Source organism: Gobius niger (assembly GCF_951799975.1).
Source record: "Gobius niger genome assembly, chromosome: 9".
In the NCBI taxonomy this organism is placed as follows: domain Eukaryota; kingdom Metazoa; phylum Chordata; class Actinopteri; order Gobiiformes; family Gobiidae; genus Gobius; species Gobius niger.
The window spans coordinates 9,194,209-9,214,812 of NC_136860.1; the positions used below are offsets into that span (position 1 = coordinate 9,194,209).

At 40.8% G+C, this 20,604-nt stretch overlaps 1 protein-coding gene across 1 annotated transcript; it reads right to left on the reverse strand.

Annotated features, from left to right (window-relative positions):
• Positions 1 to 3,925: 3,925 nt before the first annotated feature.
• Positions 3,926 to 19,329, reverse strand: LOC306967455 (desmin-like). The gene is made up of 11 exons (XM_079562506.1): positions 19,047 to 19,329; positions 17,174 to 17,557; positions 15,082 to 15,142; positions 14,043 to 14,138; positions 9,884 to 10,045; positions 8,916 to 9,041; positions 8,704 to 8,814; positions 7,958 to 8,067; positions 7,068 to 7,126; positions 6,384 to 6,478; positions 3,926 to 4,446 (listed from the first exon to the last, which is right to left on the reverse strand). Exons 1-11 carry the CDS (start codon positions 19,247 to 19,249, stop codon positions 4,405 to 4,407), a joined length of 1,449 nt encoding a protein of 482 aa, XP_079418632.1. The 5' UTR covers positions 19,250 to 19,329; the 3' UTR covers positions 3,926 to 4,404.
• Positions 19,330 to 20,604: the final 1,275 nt, after the last annotated feature.

A 20,604-nucleotide genomic window follows, 5' to 3' on the forward strand; every position in this document is an offset into this window, starting at 1 on the left:
TCCCTTTAAAGCAGGGGTCCTCAGACTTTTTTTCTCTGGGGGCCAACTTATTGTTCCTGACTGTGATGGGGGCCGGACCGGGTTGGCTATAACATAGAATTGTATGACTCAGACCAAAATGCCTCATTGTGAAGTAGAGATGACTCGCCTGCACAGTCGTCCCCACGACTATATCCACAAGATCAACACTTGATTCAGGCTCATATTTGTTTCACTGTAGTGGTTTGCAAAAATAGTAGTCAAGTCTTCACACTTTGTTTTAATTTCCATTTATTTTTATTTTCAAATAAAACATCATTATGTAATGAGACCAAAGTAATAACTTCTTACACTTGTATTGTGCTTTACAAGCCTGTGTCACAAGTTTCTCAAAGTACTGTCGTCATTATTCATTCTCTCCACACTCTGTGGTTAAGCTTCATTTACCACGTGGCTATAATGTGTTTATATTCTGATGTCTTATGTAAGTGCCCTCTGCTGGACACCTGTGGAATTATTTTTTATTTATTCAAATTACCCCCTAGTGGCTGGAATGAGTAAACTGATTATTTAGTTAAAATATCCTAACTCCGCACAGGAATGGGCTAGAGACTTACTCTCTTTTTTTGACTCAGGGATTTGTGCTCTACAAGTCGGGGGCCGTAGTTTGAGGACCCCTGCTTTAAAGGAACAGGCCACCGTTTTTCCATACTGAGATATGTTCCTACCTGAGCTTAGACGAGTTGAAACGTACCCGTCTGGTCTTTGTGTGTGCCCTCAGTCACGCAAAACGACCAAAGATGTTGTTAGCATTTGGCCTCTCCCAATGTATTCCTATGGCTCCAAACAGGGGTGAAGTTGGAAGCGACCACGCTCTTCCACGGGCACAAAGACCAGACGCATCATAGCTTTTTTTAAACGCTTTGCATGATGGGGAGTTTGTGTCAGGGTAGCTCAATAAAGGTCAATTTATTCACAATGTTCAAATATAGAACTGCATGGTGCACTTATTATATAGCCTTTTTTTAGGGAGGGGATCAATAAGAGAATCAGTAAAGAACCAGATCGATGAGAAGTTGCCAATGCAGAGGAAGAAAACAATCGATTCCCACCTATAATCACAACCATTGCTTTTTTCTCTGTATTAACACATTTGTCGTAAAAAAAAAAAAAAAAACACATGCATAGATGCTATAGCAATTTAAACAGGTTGGTGTCGTCAAACTCATCTCCATCGATAATGTCTTTCGTTTTCGCTTGTGTCTGCAGAAAAACGTCCCTTCACTGTACACCCCTCTCTCCATTCTGCTCTCATTTATGTCTGCTCCACCCCCCCTCCTGCCCCCCACACTCCCCCGGCCATTATCAGCCATGACATTTCCGATATAGCGAGGACGGACCGTACAATTATTTATTTCTCCACGTTGGGTTTGAATCAGCGGGCTCGTCCGCCAAAACAAAGGGCGGTCCGGAGCAGCTCATTAGAAGCCCATTGTTTGCTTTGTCTCAGCAGCAGAAGCTCGCGCGGTTCAGATCATTCGATAGCTTTGTGTTTTTCACTCCTACGGCTTCGAGGGAACAAGATTAAATAATAGCACCAAAAAAAAAGTTTGTTTGGCGAAGTTGGCCTACACTATTTGAGCGTGAAATTGGAAGTTGACAAAGCTTTTCGGGGGCTTGTGAACAAAAGATTCACTGCGTAAAAGAAAGCTAGCTAGCCCAACTAACTAGCTAGCCAGAGTGATCTAGATCAGGGGTGCCCAAACGTTTAGTCTCCGAGGGCCAAAATGGAAAAGTACCTGTGGGTTGCGGGCCAAACACGGCGATGTGAAGCGTGGAGCACAAATAACTGCAAATAATAATAGTTACTTGATTTTATTTTTCGGTATAGGCTATTTGCATTTGATTCTATCTATGCAAATAACATGCTATATTAAAACAAATGTTAACTATGGCAAAAACCTATTTTTAGTAAAACAAAATCAAGAATTGTAGCAATATAGTGCAAAATGTAAAAAAAAATATATAGTGACTTACTGTGACTTTACCTCATTCATTTTTTAACTCAAAGAAAATGCCACATTAGATCATTTTGAAACCATTTTGAAACAACCTTTGCAATAAAAAAAAAAAATCTGGAAAAGCTGTTTCTACAACGCTGTGTGATAAATAACACCAAGACACCACAACAGTGTTTCCATTACTTTGAGAAGGGAGAGAAACACGATGGTGGCCAAACAGTGTACTGCATCCATATTTACCATTGAGAATGAATGGGAGAGAGTTAGTATACACCACACTTAGTGCAAAAGTAGGTCACCTTCTGGCAGGCCAACAGAATTGTTTCAGTGGGCCCCTGATCTAGCTTATTTTTAAACGTACAGGCTCATTTGTATTTTCCTTTCCTTCTATTTAACTTTTTTTTTTCCTTGTAATGACTTGTCTTCCAATGTGGGGCGCCACCAACTTTAGAGCGGAAAACGCTATATAAAATTATTGCTGTTAGCGAGCTAGGTTGTCACATGTCTACAGTCCAATGCATTTCAATGGGAGACTAGCGGCGATATGGAGGTACTACAGCAATGGCGGCCCCTAGTGTTGGCGCCAAAAAGCAGAGCAGCCAGTGGCCATCAACACTAAAATAGACTCAAGAGTGGAGTCTATATACCTATATTTTAAAGTGCAGCAGTACAGGCTGTTATTAATTGCAAGATAAGATAAGATAAGATAAGATAAGATAAGATAAGATAAGATAAGATAAGATAAGATAATCCTTTATTGATCTCACAACGGAGAAATTCACTTGTTACAATCGGCATTCAACAAGATCACTCAGAGTGTGCAAAACAGACAGGAAATGTGCAAACAGTTCAATAGTAGAAAACGAAGTATTTTATGTACAATAAGTAAAGCACAAATCTTAGGGGGCAGAGTTATAACAATAAGGGAATAAGAATAAATAAAAATAGGATAAAAGATGGATAAAAGATGACTCCTGTTGACTTGCTCGCTTTTACTTTTTACTTTTTATTTTGTTTCTTTGACAAAGGGCTATGTGCAGCGAGGAGGTGAGCCTGATACAGTTTCATCATCATCTGTTCTGTTGGTCTCATGTCGTGTCAGTAGTGGTTCATGTTTGAAACTCACAGATTCAGTAATGCCAGAGCAGTCAGACATATTTGTTTAGAGGAGCCTTGCATTTCACTACATTCAAGTGTACGTAGTTTTGAGAAATCCTCAGGTTGATCCTGTTTGATTTAGCCGTTTCTTCTTCAGTACTTCCTGGGTAATACCGCATCATTGTTAAAACCCCCAAACTGTCCTACAAATCGTTAATCCCATAGTCCAGCATTATATCGGTTCTGTGGCGTTCTGCGCTAAAGTGTACAGTCATCACGTCATACTGAAACTGTAAACCACGCTGTTAATCGAAACTGGGTTACTTTTAAAATAAGCTATTCCCACAGCTGCCAGCGGGAGGAGCCCCAGTCGAAGTCTTCAGCAGCTCCTGCACCTGTATTTCAGTGTTACTATTTAATTCTTACAGGGACATTTCAAATTATAAAATGTTAATCATATTTTTTAAGTCTAATATTAATCCCTATGAGAAAGACTCTGAACTCTGAACACAACAGTAGTTTGACTCATGTGCCATATTGGAAATCTCATTAAACACATTGCAGTAGGATGAGAGTTTATATTGGGGTCTGGTGTCAGGGTGATGTAGTTTCTTAATAATCAGCTGGAGAACTCACCACAGTGAAAGGAAGGAGTTATTGTCCTAATGTGCAAGCTGATGACTGAGTGGGATTTAACATTTAAATTTAAAACGCCAAACCCCAATAAAAAGAATACTAACCAAGCAGTCAACATAATTGTCTTAAGTGTTAAACTTTCTACCAATGACCACGCGGACACATGTAAACCTACTATCAAATGTCTTTATTTGATTTAAGGCACGGTGAGGCAGCGGGGCGTGGTCTCCCGGGTTACGTACGACATACAAACCACACGCTAGTGAGCTTCCTTCAGCGGACAATGTCACTCTCCACATCCCATAACTTCAGCCACTTTACAATATAGCACAGAATGAAGCGGTGAACATTAGCAATCCTTCAAATACATACACGTAAAGCTTTCTTTCTATTTTTTTGGTGTCAGTTTCATTGCCAAAAGATGGAAAAACGGACCTTTCAAAGTATAAAATATGAGTATTCTGCCTGCTTTGTTTACATTCACCCATTATTACACAGTTCCCATTGAAATACGCTTTAACGGCTTGGACTTGAGCCCAACGGTAAATAGAATTATCTTTTTCTCCGTGCGGTTGGGGGGGGGGGGCTCCGTGGGAGGAATTATGCATTTCTTATGGCTTTCCTTCAAACATACTGCAGCTTTCATTAGCGGTCGCCATGTTGTGTTGTTTTACATGATGTCCTGCTGGTGCTGCGTGGATTCGCTGACCACCTGAAAGACAAAAAGAATATATGGTTCACACATCGTGGATGCGGTAATCGGAAGTCTGGGATGGGATCATAGCTTTGTGCTCGGATTTATGCAGAGGTGAGGTTGAGTGGGAACAAAAAATCTATCTCAGAACTGTGGAAAAGTAAGGTGGTGTTTGGTGATTGGTGAAAAACTAAACCAAGGATCAACAATCGGCGATTCTTCTTTACTTTTCAACTGACAATACTAGCTTTTCTCTACCGATATCCATCATTTATCTTTGCTAATAATCGAAGTTCCATCTTAAGTGGGACTGGGATCTTCTTGAAAGTGTCAGAGCCGGATGACACTGACATTTTGGTTTCTATCACTTTGACTTCTCAAGTTAACAGTCTCTTGCTCCAACTTGTTCCCATTTGGTCCCGTGTCAAAAGGCCTCTTTATTCAAACCTGCACATTTTGACAGAATTATGGACAACATTGTTTCAAACATAAAAAGGATTGTAAAGAAATGTTGGTGTTAAAGGGGATTTCCAGAAACGTATAATGTCACAGAGTGCCGTCCTGCCGTACACAGCGCTTGTGGCAAAAAGTGAAAAAGTGGATTGTTTCCTTGGCTTGATTCACACGATGAACTAAGTTACAAATAGTTTCCCGCTGTTGTTCCTTGGTTGCCGAGGTGATCAGTGATATTAGAGCGGTGATTTCCCCAAAGTCTAGAGTCACGGACCCCTTATTGATCCAAAGAACAAAAACAAAGCACAGTAAAAATGATGCTAACGCTAAAACTTGTAGGTTGAATACTGGTTTAAAGTAAAACATTTAAAGGGGACATATCATGCATAGGCTGCGGAGATTTAAATAGATTTAAAAACGTTTTGGTGCCTCAAGTTTTACAATTGGAAATAATGTCTCTGTACAAAATAGTAATAATGAAATACAGGCTAGAGCTGATGAAGGCTTTGTCTGGGGCAGTGTTAATTTCGTCGACTAAAATATTTAGTCTTAATTTTAGTCAAAGTGATATTTTTGACGACTAAAATTGGACTAAAACTAAATTAAAAGTTTTTCATGAGACTAAAACTATGACTAAAATGTCCAGATATTTTAGTCGACTAAAATAAGACTAAATGAAAATGAAAGGGAGAGACTAAAATCATCCAAACTTCTATTGGAGCAGCTCCATGAAGCCGAGGAACAATATTAAATATGATTAATGAATATTATCAATGCGACTAAATTTACTTGCAATTTAAGTCGACTAAAACTAGGCTAAAATTGAAAAGATTTTTTTGACTAAATCTCGACTAAAATTAAATTACATTTTATTTAAAAGACTAAGACTAAAACTAAAATAAAATATGTTGTCAAAATTAACACTGGTCTGGGGCTCCTCCTGCTGGCAGCTGTGGGAATAACTCATTTAAAACAAACTCTCAGTTTCGATTTGTGGCGTGGTTTACAGCTTCAGCTCGGCCTGATGAACACACTGGGAGCAGATCGGCTCAGAACAGATGTGATGTTGGATTATGGGCTGTAAAAATGTGGAGGACAGTTTGGGGTTTTGACAGTGACACAATTGTCTGTATATGACCAGGGAACAACATTACAACATGGTTAAAGAGTCGATGCTAACGTGATATGTCTCCTTTAAACAGCTACATTTCACTCAAAAGTCAATTTTCTTTGCTGTATTTATCGTGAGGACAACCCTTTCCCCCTGGAGGACTTTATCGGAACTGTAAGGGACCTGGACCCCACTTTGGGAAACCACTGCTCGAGTGAATAATGAAGTGAAGATGGGATGGACTTACAGCACTAGCCCCCTGGCTCTTAGAGTACTTCATCTGATGGACACACCACAGCAAATCTTTACTTTACACAGCTCTACACTGCACATGTACAAGTCCACCCAGCCCAACAGCCTAACCCCGACCCTCAGAAGGCGCGGGACACACCTCTCCGTCGCGGGTCTCGATGGTCTTGATGAGCACAGTTTTCTTGGAGTGGACCTCGGAGGAGCGCTGCTGCCCGTGCGACTCGGGACTGGTCTCTGCGGAGGGGCAGGTAAAAGATTTATTATTCGTTAGTTTACAAACACTGAACCTTTGTGGATATGAAAAATCGAGGCTCATGATCCTACGAAGAGGTGGATAATGTAAAGCAACAACAGTATCTACTTGGAACAGGGTTTCTGCGGGGCATTAAAAAGCCTAAAAGTCATTAAATTGACGAAAGTAAATTGGATTCAAGCTGGCATTAAATCTACATTTCTGGGAAAGTGTAATACTGTACATCATTTTTCCTCAGAGACAGAACATTGCTAAACTATTTTTACTGCATAAATGTGTCACTGTTTGATTGAATATTTACCAGGTTCAAATGGCGTCTTTTTTTTATGAATAACTACAGTCTGAGCATGGAATATTGTCATAGTTGGAAGCATATGAAAACAAGTGCTGTCTAAACCTGCCCTTTAGCTCCTCCCTGTGGCCATAGCACGCCACTACGGGAACGGACTGGCTTCCTTATACAGGCATGGAGTATATTTAGTTGAGTGAGTGGATGCATTTATTTATAAAGGTATAAATACAGCTCTATTATCAGTGTTATCTACTATTCGATAAAGCATTGTGTCTTACCTCTGAAGCCGATGGAGGCCGAGGAATAGGCCGACTGCATGGGCATTGTGGTCGTGATCCTTCAACAGAAGACAGAATAACTGTTAGTTGAGGTCTGTCGGCAATGGAATATTATATTAAAAGTGAGTAGTTTTCACTCTTTCAGACTTTGATCCTCGATCTAGAATACTTTGCTTGTTTGGGGACATTTCAGACCGGTTCTAAGGACATATCTTGTTTGAAAAATAAGAAAGTGTATCCGCCAATGGGACAAATTCAATGTTTTTACCCCCGATTGGCAGATAAATCAACCTTTAAATAAAGACCAAATGTATTTGAATTGAGTCAGAAATATCTCAAAAGGAGTGAAATAATCTGGGTCGAATGCCCAACTCAAGATTGAGATGTCAAAACAACTTAAACTTGAAAAACAAAGCTCAATTTCAGACATTTAAACTAATCTAGATATTCATTTTTTGGAGTGCTCAGGTGGGAATCAATCCCATGGGCTTTGGACCATACAAGTGACTCGTTTCTAGTCGTTTCTAAGTTGTTTTAGATCAATATTGCCTATGCCAAATAATGTTGTATAATGACATATGTGTGTGTAATAGATTATGACAAAATACCAGAAAAAAAAGCATAATATGACTCATTTAAATGGTCTCTAATGGGACACATAAAAATGCCAAAACAAAAGTTGTATATTGTTTACTCAAGACCTTCTGGGCCTGAAGCGTGGTGCCAAAAGCAGGTGACGTTGATATTATTGTCTCTCATAAATGCTCAAAAGCCACGACACAATGTCATTTATACAGTGTATCAGATGTGTGTGTAAAATAAATACAGTATCATCAGTTTAGCACCATGGCTGAGTAAATCGGGCCATGCTGCTGTGACTTGCTGCAGACCTGCTCTCCTCTCCTTCCAGCAGCTTCCTGTAGGTGGCGATCTCGATGTCCAGGGCCATCTTCACATTGAGCAGGTCCTGGTACTCCCTCAGGTGGCGGGCCATGTCGTCCTGGGGACACAAACGTATTTCAGAAGGGTCTGTGGATGACTCAGTGATGGACAAAAAAGAGAAATCCAATGACCCTGATCTTCTTTTATTTTTATTTATTTTTTTGACGTGGTGGCGCTCATACCAGTTCTGAAAGTCACATCGTCCGAGTCACACGCACCAACTTGACGCTCTTTCAATAAGCCGTCCTTGGACAGCAGCCACTTCTCATAAGTCTATTTATAAAGTTATATAAGAGTATGGACGAGTTGCTTCCCACATAGCTCCGATACTGCACCACGCAGAGAAGCTGTGACACTTCTGGTCTATCTTCAACGAGACTACACGAGATTATATGTAATTATAGCATACTGTGACAAAGAGACAAGACTTGAATGCAACATATCACTGATTTGAATAGTTTGAGCTAACGATTAGTGTTAAGATTAAAATAGTGAAACGACTGGAACAAATTTTCATAAAATATAATCGTTTAATCTGGTTCTCAGGGAGCATTACTAAAGCAACATGTCATTGATTTAAAGTGAATCTAAAAGGACTGTCTGTGGTTCACGTAGCACAGTTAGAGAACCACGGATCTCCATGTTTTCAGTTGTTTCAGTGTATTTTGACTTCGAGTATCCCCCTGGCACAAACCTTCATCTTGGCGATGTCTCCCTCCAGGCGCCCGATGGTATCCTGGTAGTTGGTGGCTTCACGGCCCATACGTTCCTCCATTTCCCTCATCTGACGCAGCAGGGACTCGTTCTGAGGGTAAACACGAGAGATCAGTGAGGTTTAGGAGGAAGTATTCATATAAATATCTACTGTTGCTTTGTGTTGTGTCAGTTGTCTGACTGTGCACTCACGGTGCCTTTGAGAGAGTCGATCTCGCAGGTGTAGGACTGGATCTGGTGTCTGTACTCCATGCTCTCAGTCTTGGCCTGGCGCAGGGCATCGTTGTTCTTGTTCACAGCCTGGTTCAGGTCAGTCACCTACAACAAATACACTGTGTTTAAATTCAAATAGGGACAGATTAGTGTTGTTTAGACTTGGCTTATGCTGCGATACAGGCAACTTTCAACTGGTAAACTTCCCGCCTCTCATTAGGCAAAATGCCTTGGAACACTGTTCGAACAGGTAATCAAACATGTAAACTCAGAGATGACCGGAGTCGACCAATCAGATATAAGATGAAGACAGCAATGCCCAGCTGCATCAGTGATGTGAGCGTTACTTTTGGTCCCGGCCACAGTATAATGTTATTTAGCATGTTTTGAATAATATCTCATGTGAAGAAATGTTATATAACAGTAACATCTTATTAGCTAACTGTTGTAGCTCTTTTGTTTGCATGCAAGTTTATTCAGCTGGAACAGGTCGCTAAGTATAATTTCAAGTGGGAAACATCCCAATTACCAGTTGACTCGAATGCAGCATAACAATACACTGTGTGCACGGATTGTGTTTGGAAACTTCCTGTTAGCTTGTGTAGGCTAACGACGTCTGGCTGTCCATATTTTTCACATAAATTAAAAACAAAAGAAGATTGGAAAAACAAAAAACTGAAATCAACATCAAGCTGAATGTTTTTAAACAAAATTGGCTGAAATTATAGCTCTATTGCACCATTTTATAGCATTAAATTAATGTTTAGCTTCAGGGCTAAAACAGCTGTATTTATAAACACTGAAGTCTCCTCTGGTGAAATATCTCCATTAACAGCCGTTACCCTAGAAAGTTAGCATCATGTTTCCGTGCACAGAGCCTGTTCAGTCCACGTTTAATCTTGGTGTGGTTCTAGTTAGACCAGGTTTAGTCCTGGTGTAGTCCTCACCTTGGACTTGTACCAGTCCTCAGCCTCGGCGATGTTCTTGGCGGCGATGGACTCGTACTGCACACGGATGTCCCTCAGAGCTGCGGTCAGGTCGGGCTTGGACATGTCCATCTGGACCTGGATCTGAGTGTCCTGCATCTGGCTCTGCAGCTCGCGGATCTCCTGCAGGGGCACAGCGGTGTTAATGAAGGTCCAACATGACGCTTTACTCAGGCTTTTACAACTACTCTTGGATCCCGTTATATTGTTCTGGTATGAGTTAAACATGGTATAAGATGTACTTCCTCAAAACACCAGCAGAGGGCACTCATCCTACTCCAGTGCTTTTTATTTTAGAAAATAACATTTATGGAACAAGTATAGAAAATGTCACATATTTAACACCAACTGAACAATTCGGAAATGACGACAATGACAGTCTATGAGCATCAGATCAATGGAATAACAAAATAAAATGCCACATTTTGAGCACGTTGTTTAGTCTAACTGTTGATAGAAACAAGGGGGCGTGGCCTCGTAAAGGGGGAGGAAGTATGTATTGGAAAACTATTTTAATCCGTTTTCTGGTGGAATATAAACTTATTTATCACATACAAATAAAGTCAAGTCTAAATCGTGTCCATATGGATGTTTTTTCACAGCAGATTGTTCTGTAGAAGCGAAAAACATAGCATGATGCTAACATGAAGCACCAGGAAGCATCATGTTAGCATTCTCCATTATTTTTGTGTTTTTATGGACTGTTGAACCACTTTGTTCCTCTCCATGTCTTTGTGTCTTTATTTAGCTAGCTATATTCATAATTCAGCAGTTGTTAAAGTATAGTTTTGGAGTAATTATAGAAAGTTCAGATTTTTCTCCACTTGGTTTTTCCCCCTCAACTGCTTCAAACATGACCATGTATGGGCGCTTCCAGAGATGCCATCTGTATCTATATTTCAGTCTTTCCTCAAATGCTGCACTGTTAACTAAATGAAGATACCGAAAATGCTCTTCTTCCTGTACAAAATGTTAACAGTAGGCTTTCTACACTTAAAGGTGATGCAAGTTAGCCATTTTATACTCACTACTGCCACCTCAGGCCATACGAGTAACTGCAGCTTCTATATGAAGCTCGTGCATGACGCCACTTCGGACCCGAATTAACACCTTTTTGAGTGACAGTGCAGGATTTTAGAGGCAGTTGTGGCGAAGTCTGGGCTCATTCTACACATTAGGACATTGTTGAAACATGTAGGGGGAGGAAAATACTTAATTTTAACATTTTTAAACTCTGTATAGTCCCTTTAATAAGTCACATTTTAGATACATTTTCAACAGAATCTTAAAATTTTTTAGTAGAGTATGACAAAATTCATGTCATTTTCGTTGATAGAGCATCATTCGACGAGCCTCTGTGATGCTTTAGTAACTGTTACTTTTGTTACATAAGAGTAGATCATGTTAAAGGGGGGTATTATGCAAAATCGACTTTTTCAAGCTTTACATCATGTTATTATGTCATTCCCTCATTAAAAACATGCCTGAAGTGTTGCCTTCGCACATTCACATATTTTTGAGTAATCTGTAAAAACTCTGATGGCGGCCATTTTAGGGATAGGTTTGCCTGAGTCCTCCTAGGAACGCCCCCACCTCCTGGAGACGCCTCCGAGCTTTCGTCACCAGCCGAGTAACCAACCACTGCTCCTCAGCAGAACCCCCTCCCCACTGATGCCACAGACAGCGTGTGGAGGGGGCGTGTCGGAAAGAGTCAGAGGTTCTTAAAGAGACAGAGGCCTATTTCAAGACATTCACTACAGCCATTTTGAGAGAGCAATTTTATACAAGGCAGTTATTCTAATTTACTGCATTTACAGACCAACAGAAGGTTTGGTCATCATTGTAGTGTGATATAGACTGGTGCTATGTGATTGAAAAAAAGCAGAATACCCCCTCTTTAACAAAACACATGCAAGTAATTTGATGATCGATTCATTCATGATTAATGCACTCATTATTATTTCGATTGAGTATGTGCTAACTTTGACCCCCCCTTTGAACCCTATTACTAACACGAATTTTTGTATACTTGCATTCCGGCCAAGTTCTGCCGGTGTTGCAGGATATAACAACCTTGTCATTTTGCTCTTGACTCCCCCTGCTGGCTATGGCTTGAACGTCCTCATTGACCAGCAACACTGAACCCTGTAGGCGGACAGCGTGCAGGTCTGTCTGGAATGTCTGTCTGTCCGCAGCTGCTGTCGCCTGGCCTTGTCTCACAGGCTAAAAATACAGCCAACCCCCTATCTGCTCACACGCCCCGCGGCTGACAGGCCTCTCCAGCATAGCTCCGGGGTGAAAGGCCAACCCCCTGCGAGAAGCATGTGTCTCCATCCGTAACTCCGCACCGGGCTTTGATGAGCCGCAAACTATGCGAGGACTGTTAGCTGCATGAAGCCCAGCTCGGAATCCATGAATAGACTTTTTATTAAGTGACAAAGCGAGGGAAATGTGTCAACCTTTGTGCTAATGGACCAGAGGACGTGGAGCCCCATTCTATACATGTGCACATACTGTATTAAAGTGATCGTCTGTAAGATTGGAAAATGCGGAGAGAGGAAAATCTCAAAAGTAAATATTCAAGCCTCCACCCCCCCTTCCTGATTGGACCTGAAATCTACTTAGTTTGCATAAAATGACAGGGCAGACAGAAGACATTTCAAAAGTGTAAGTGTATATAATTTCTTGTGACTATATCGTGAAGCTCATTGAGAAAAGCAGTAATCAAAGCAAAAGGCAGCTATTTTTGAAGAATCCATTTAACTTTTTTTGTTTAGAACATAATTCTGTATGTTGGACGATAAAGACGCTTCACTTGGCCGACCAATAGGACGATAGAAAAGGCTACTGTTGTGTACTGCAAATGTTAAACTCTTAAAGTCAATGTTTATTTTACTACATACGAGTACTTGACCAGGACTGTACATTGAACTATTAACTATTATCACATCTTGTCACATGCCCAGTTGGCCTCCGCAATGTTCCGCAGTGTGGCTTTAAGCAATCCTCACTTTAAATCAAGCAGGGTAGGATAGACTGCTGACCCATTACAGTAACTGAGGAGGAACTAAATGAATAAATGACTCCATTGTAACGTTGAAAAGGCGCGTGAAATGTGATCTCCTTGTCGAGTCTTTTTCCGACGACTGGCCGGATGTGTTGGAAATGACAGAGTTATGTCGTAGTACCAGTGCGGATACAGTTACCCCATGCCCCTGACACACATACCCCACATGGAGGGCGTCAGGGCGTGGCTGCTTCATGACTCCAGTATATGAGCCGTTGAAGTGAAATATATAGGTGGAAAATATTGAATTGCAATGTTCGTTTTGTTGACAAATATTGTGTTTGTGATCCAAGTTCAGTGCCGAGATCTCATTGCCAGTGTTTTTTACCTAATGAATAAACTTCTACTTCACTCATTCGATGCCTTTCCTGGTAGAAATGGTATGCTCAGTTATTGCTCAGTTAGTTCTTTGGTCAGTAATGCAGCTGCTGTTGAAGGTGAAGAGGCTAATCCAGGATAATTGCCAGTTAATGACAGTGTTGACCCTTTTAATAAACATAACAGAGTTCAAATGTCCTTCAAATGAAGTACTTCCTGCTTTCTGCCAGGTTTTTTAAATATATTTATTTCACCTATCTGCCCCTTTGTACTATATTTGTACTATATTTTAACAATTCATAATGCAATGCAACGGATTTTTCTAGTGTTAGATTCTTTCCAAACAAGAAATGGATCATCTGATTAGACTCCCAGATCGGAAACAGCTGTTGCTAATACGCTAGCTTTATTTTGGTATCACCAACACAGGTGAAGACTTGGTTAAATATGACAAATGCATGTGTATTCATGCTTTTAGGCTGGTATGTGCCCCTGACATGCTCTAATGCTGTGTTTCAACCCAGCACTGTTGGGCCTCAAGCCTGTTCACAGTCACACTAAGGATGCACATTTGTCAAGGGATTTTCAACCCCTCCAAAAAATACTTGTACTTTTCATCTTTGTCGTTTTGTATCAGTTTAAAGGCATACCCTACTGTGTGGCGAAAGACCAGGTGGGTGTGTGCGGGTGAAAAACCAGCGGGACTCTCTAAGCTGCAGAGTTTGCAGTACCCACCTCCTCGTGGATCTTCTTGAGGAAGCCGATCTCCTCCTGCAGGCTCTCGATGCGTCTCTCCAGGTCCAGTCTGGCCAGAGTGGCATTGTCCACATCCTGGAAATGAAGTGTAAGAAAATATCATGATATCAAGAGTTGACAATGCACAAGACACATAAACTTAGTAACTGTACAAATCGACAAGCAAAACACCAATAGTTATTTACTCTGTAGAAAAATGTATATCGGCCTTGTTTTTGTTATTGTAAAAGTAACTTACAAAGTACCTTTTGCCATTAAAGATATATATATATATATATATATATATATATATATATATATATATATATATATATATATATATATATATATATATATATATATATATATATATATCAAATTTAAATTAAATTTAATAAAAAAATAGCTTCATGGGCTTTTGAAATGCGAAGGACAGTTTTGCGTCTAAATACATTTGGCAGCAAAATCCAGGAAATACAGATTTGATTACTTCAGCAATAGAAGAAGTACTATAACATGGTTAAGTTATCAGTACAGTTATCTCTCCTGTGCAATGTAAACATCGTACACAACACTCCATGGCCAGGAGCCTCCTCCATAACACGATACCTGACCTGCCTTTACCTGCCCCCTCCCTCTGTCCACCTCACTCACTGACTCGATCTCTACCCACCTCCCCTCCCCATGGTACCAAAGAAACATTTCCAGCAGGTTTTCCGGGCGTAATGTGTATTATCCTAATCTTGTGTATAATTGTGTATATATGTGCTTTGCTCTACTTTCAGCAACAAAAAGGAGGACGCCATGTAACGGCCGCCCTGGTGCGTTTGGCGCATGTGCACAAACATACTGCGCAAAGTTCCTAGTTGTGAACCTGCTCATGACAATGGCAATAAAACCTATTCTGATTAAAGGCTCTCTTTGCAAAAAATCCCATCTACAGAAATAAACACTCTCACATATTTCATATTTAAGCCCGATCATTTGATAAGCGATATAGAAATCCGTTGTGCCTGAAATATAAAGGACGTGTACGTACAGCTCTGAAGGCAGACAGGTTGTTCTCTGCCTCTTCTTTCTGGTGGATCTCCTCCTGCAGTCTGCAAACCGAAAGAGAAGACACAACATGGCCGTTAAAATGAGTTATTGAACTTCTTTGAATGTCACATACTTTCATCACATCATGCTGCTTTTAAATGATCCCGTGTTATGCTTTATTCCGTGTCAAATAAAGACTATATAGATCCATTCATTATTGGTTATCAGGGGTTCGACTAGAAGACTCAGCATGCTACATTATAAGTACTACATGATATTGTTATGACCTACCATGCTAATAGGCCATGAATAATATGCTTATTAATGGCCCAACTCTAATCCTAACCCTAACACGTAACGCCAAACAGATTACTAAAGCTTAAAGCAACATTCACCTTGTTCAGCTGCTATTAGTCTACTGGCATTTAGTGTTCAAATTATTTACTCTTATTTTTTTTACTGTCAAAATAATGTGTTAGTGTTTTCCAGTGCAGAGGTTGCTGTGGGGGCCCTAGTCCCTCTGCTGCCCGTGTCAGCTACGCCCCTGCTCTGGCTGTTAGCTGTAGCCTCGCACTGAGGAGAGGACACAGGCTCCAGCCAGAACCTGGTCTCCTGACCTGTCTGCTGCTTTTATAATGGACTGATAGGAAATATTGTTTGAAAAGGCTGACGATTGCTTTGTTGCTTTCACCTCTTCAGCACAGCCTAATTTTATCTCTAAAACCGCAAGACCGGAGTCCTTTGTGCGCATAGCAAAGCTACATGTGATTCCCTGCCTTTTTCCTGCCTACATTTGCACAGATTCTGTGTGAGTGGTCGGCAGCTGTTGGAGTATTTTGAGCCCAAGGCAGCAGCAGGTGCTCTGGCCACTCTTCAGTCCATTTCAACATATCCGATATGAAGTCTATAGGAGGCTGCACACACCAGGCTGTGCTCCAAGACATTACTCTGTATCTGCCTGATTTCAAGTGAGTGCTGCAGACAGTAGCTGTTACATCGCGGACACAATTAGACAGTTTGGTAACACTCCCACTCGTCAGAGTCTGACTAATGCATTCTGTCTCGTCCTGAGGATGGAGAGGAGGGCCAAAGGCTGAATAAAAGCCTTCCACAAAATAAGCGGGACAGTTGTCTGTCGAGATATTTATACAAGTGTGACTCATGGTTCGTTTGAGGTCAGGTGGAAACATACTGAGCTAAATATATCTTTATTGTTCAGACACTGTGAATCTGATTGAAAGTAAAGTAAGTGTTTAAATTTGTGTTGCAATTTTTTTTTATGTAACGTTTTTGGAGATTAAAATAATCATACATATTAGTTTATATGGAACAGGCCGGTGGAGAGAGGTTGTATGGTATAATTATAGACTGCAGTTAATGCAAGGTAATTTACTAGTTTACTAGTACTGTAAAAGAATACTTCAACAACATGTGTGGTCCACCATCCTGGGGGTGCAATCATTTCACTTAGAGGGTTTCTATACTGAACTGGATTATGTTACAAATGGTTTGTCCCCCAGGACTATAGATGGAAATTAGCCTGAAAAAGCTACAGTCTGGTACAAGCATCTTTGCTCACGAGCACAATGTCACTGTACACTGTCCTGATAAATAAATAAGTGAAATTTATTTTTTTATTGTCATTATGATTAATTCAAAGACAACAATAGTTAACCCAAAATAGCAACACAATAATCAAAAGTCCATCCATTACTGTTTTAATTTGGTGGTTCTTAACTGGTTGACAAACTTCCGGGATCCATTTTCCCTCAAGTTAAGTGGATAAGTTTAAGTCTAAAAAGCTGTAATTATGATAATTATATTGAGTGCACCAGTAGTGTTTGAGTTTTCAGCTAAACATTGAAAGAATTGTTCCCGGGGAAGGGCTTTTGAGTCGCCACTCTATGAAAATTCTTCCACAAGTCAAGAATCACTTTTCTAACTCAAGCATTTTTCTTATTCACAGCCTATATCCTATATATTTCAATCCTAATTTGTATAAATTACGAATAAAAGTGAGCCATAAATTGATAAAACTACACTTCTATACTTGTGTTGCAAAGGTCACTGTCAAGGATGTCCCCTGAGCCCACCTGAGTTTCAGCTTCTGCAGGTCATCTGCCAGGTTGTCCCTATCCACCTCCACGCGAGCTCTCTGGTTGGCCAGCGCTTCGATCTGCCTCCTCAGCTCCCTCATCTCCTCCTCGTACATCTCGGCCACGCGCCCAGGCCCCTCCCTGCCCCGTAGCGTTTCCAGCTCGGCGGTCAGGGCGGCGTTCTGCTGCTCCAGGAAGCGCACTTTCTCGATGTAGCTGGCGAAGCGGTCATTGAGGTGCTGCAGCTCGGCCTTCTCGTTGGTCCTGGTGTTGAGGAAGTCCTGGTTCATGGCGTCGGCCAGGTTAAAGTCCAGTTTCTCCCCAGAATAGGTTCTGACGGCGTTGGAGGCGCTGAGACCAGCACCGCCGCCGGAGGACATCCTGGGAATATTCAAGACAATGCATGATGAAACTGGTTCATTCATTCTGAGGAATGTGAAAAATAAAGCTCCATGGGGACAATCGCTCTCCAAAGGAGTAAGGGGAATTCAGACATACAGTGAGTGATTTACAACAGCTAATAATAATGACATGTAAGTTCAGCAAACTTTTACAGGGTTAGGGTGAGTTGTTAAGGAACATACATGGGACTCATGTCTGTAAACATGCTATGTCAGATTGGATTTCCGTCCAGAACATTATTACAAAATGTAGTTTTACAGTCTTCTGCTCACAGTGAAAATGTGATTGAATTTGTACTGTATTACATGTTGGGGTGGTATTACAAAATGAGGCTCTACAAGTTAGAAAGGGCATGGGATTGGTGACTCCTGTCTTGTCTGTATCAATAAATACTATGACATACATGAATGAACACTTTTGGCTAAATGTACTGATAGTAAGTACTGTACTCAAGTTGTACATCATTCAGTACTCCGTTACATTTGAAAGACAAATATAATACTTTCTACTCCACTACATGTATATAAAGCCTTCAAAGTAAAGGCCTAATGATGTGTACTCCAGTACAGTAGGTGGCACTGTGCACACGTACTGTCAAATGTCACTGATTCACAACAATGAAGGTTCGCCCCATAGATATATAAGATAGAAGAGAGAACCGGTGTTCCATTCAGCCCCATTCATAGTAATGATCCCGAGTGGTCTGTGAAATTAGCCTGTTCCTTAAAAGGGCAAAAAGGCAGGAAGCCACGCCCTCACAGGATGGGCAAAACCAGCCACGAGTGTCCACAGAGCTCCAAAGCATGTCAATCATAGACTTAGGCTTCCACTTTTTATAGTTGATGAACGAAAACCAGCATGGTTAAAATTATGACACCTAGCACAGCGTTGTCACAACGGACATAGCATTTTTTAGAAAAAAAAACAAACTCCTTGAAGCCAGGCTTTTAAGCATTGGTAGGGAGGAGTACAATCACCATTGGAATCCTGTTTACCAAGTGTCTTTTGAAGTGGCCCCTGGCCACCAGGGGGTGGTATTACAGCAATGTCAGATCTCTGCCATGAGGACCAAAGAGAAAGGCTTATCTCTCCCATTGGTTTTGGGAGAATTGGGAAATTCTGGTGCCATTTTTAGTGTTTTTGAAGCCACAAAGTTGTTTAAATCAGATGACCTTTCTACTTTGAATATTTGAGTATTTTCTATAGCAATACTTCAGTACTTTCACTTAATTGGTTATCCTTTTTCATCATTAGTAACTGTACTTTACTGTACTCTACAGTTTATCTCACTCATTCAGGAGCCTTAACCTGAAATATGAAACCCTAGCATAACCCAAACAAGAATCACATTCAGCTCAGTCCATGTTAGTAGAGGTTTTACCCATAATTAGCACTATTTAAAATGAATGACCTGAACACTAATTGTACTCATTTGGACCGTTCCCACGGCGATGGTAAGGCCCTGTACCTGTAGCTGGAGAAGCTGGGGGAGCCCATGCTCTTGACCTCGTAGACCCTGGAGGACATGTGGCTGGAGCTGCGACCGCCGCCTCCGCTGCCCCCCATCGAGGAGAACATTGAGGACATGGGAGTCGAACCCACGCCGGAGCCGAATGTGCGGCGGTACGACGAGGCGCTCTGGGCAGAGGAGGAGGAGTAGGACTTGCTCATGGCTGGTCTGGAGACGAGTGAAGGTTAGTGGTGAAGTCTGTGGCTGGAGGTGCTGAAGACCCGGACGGGCGACTGGGAGAGAGGGGGTAGTGACGGGCAGAGCCTCAGAGGGGCAGCTATTTGTAGAGACACCACACCCACTGTAGAGCCCCCACCCCCCAAACCCGACAGAGGGGGCGGGATACACATAGACTACACACCCCTCCCACGCACCACACACCGCTCACCTCATAGTTTGGAAGGGCATCTGAGTCAACTTTGATGGGTAACTCTCATCAGGCAAGCTTATCCAAAGAAAATGTTGATAAATCATCAGCAGGGTTTCACTTGAGCTCTTAGCTGGGGGCACTTGAGGGATTTCAGATTGGAAAAAGTTGAAGCTAGGTCATGTTTCAAAATGAACTTCAAGAGAAAGCAAATTTTAATGATGTTTTTCAGTCAAATCTTTGAAAGTGAGAATTGTTTTCCAAATGAAGCGAAATCACAGTACTAGATCCTAATTAATCTGAGTTTAGTTGATCACTTTGTAAAAGTTGACAGGATCCTCAAGATAGGGGGACGTATAGGAGACTATAATTAATGACCTAATTTTGAACCTTATTAGTCAAAAATAATGGGTATTTTTTGGAGGCACTATGTGACCAAAAAGTTAGACCCCTTTGAGTCCTGTACTGACTGTTTGGGTTGACCATACACAACATCAACAAATCATAATAAGGCGCAAACTTCATGCATCAGGCTGATTTTTTCACAAATGATTACTTTTACAACATACTTTCATAAGGCAAAAAAATTTACCCTACAAAAAGAAGGTAAGGTATAGCTCCTTTAAGGGGTATGCGAGACACAAAAGGTTGGGGACCACTGCATTCAGATATATATATATATATATATATATATACTTAAATATATATATTTATATATTTAAAAAACAGTATTTCAGAGTATGACAAGCTTCCAGGTTACACAATAGTAATCACTTATTGTTGAAAATTCCATGGTTTTAAAATTATATTTTGTTTCAAGTTCTTTTCGTCTTTGTGACATCTGAAAACCAAAAATCTATGACTGCATGCATAAGATATTGGCAGCTATTTCTGATTATGTTTTTTTTAAATAACTTTATCTGTTAAATGTTTAAATGGCTAAATAAATAAATCTGAATCTGAATATTTTCACTATCAGCTTGATTGAACTAAGGGCCAATCATTTACTGTGTTGTGAACATGAACAATTTTACAATATTAAGAAATTATTCATCTTTATCTATTGCTAATTTAAAGACTATTTTCACACATCACTCCAGGCCACAATGGCAGCTGCGAGGCAATAAATATCAAGGTTCATAATAATAA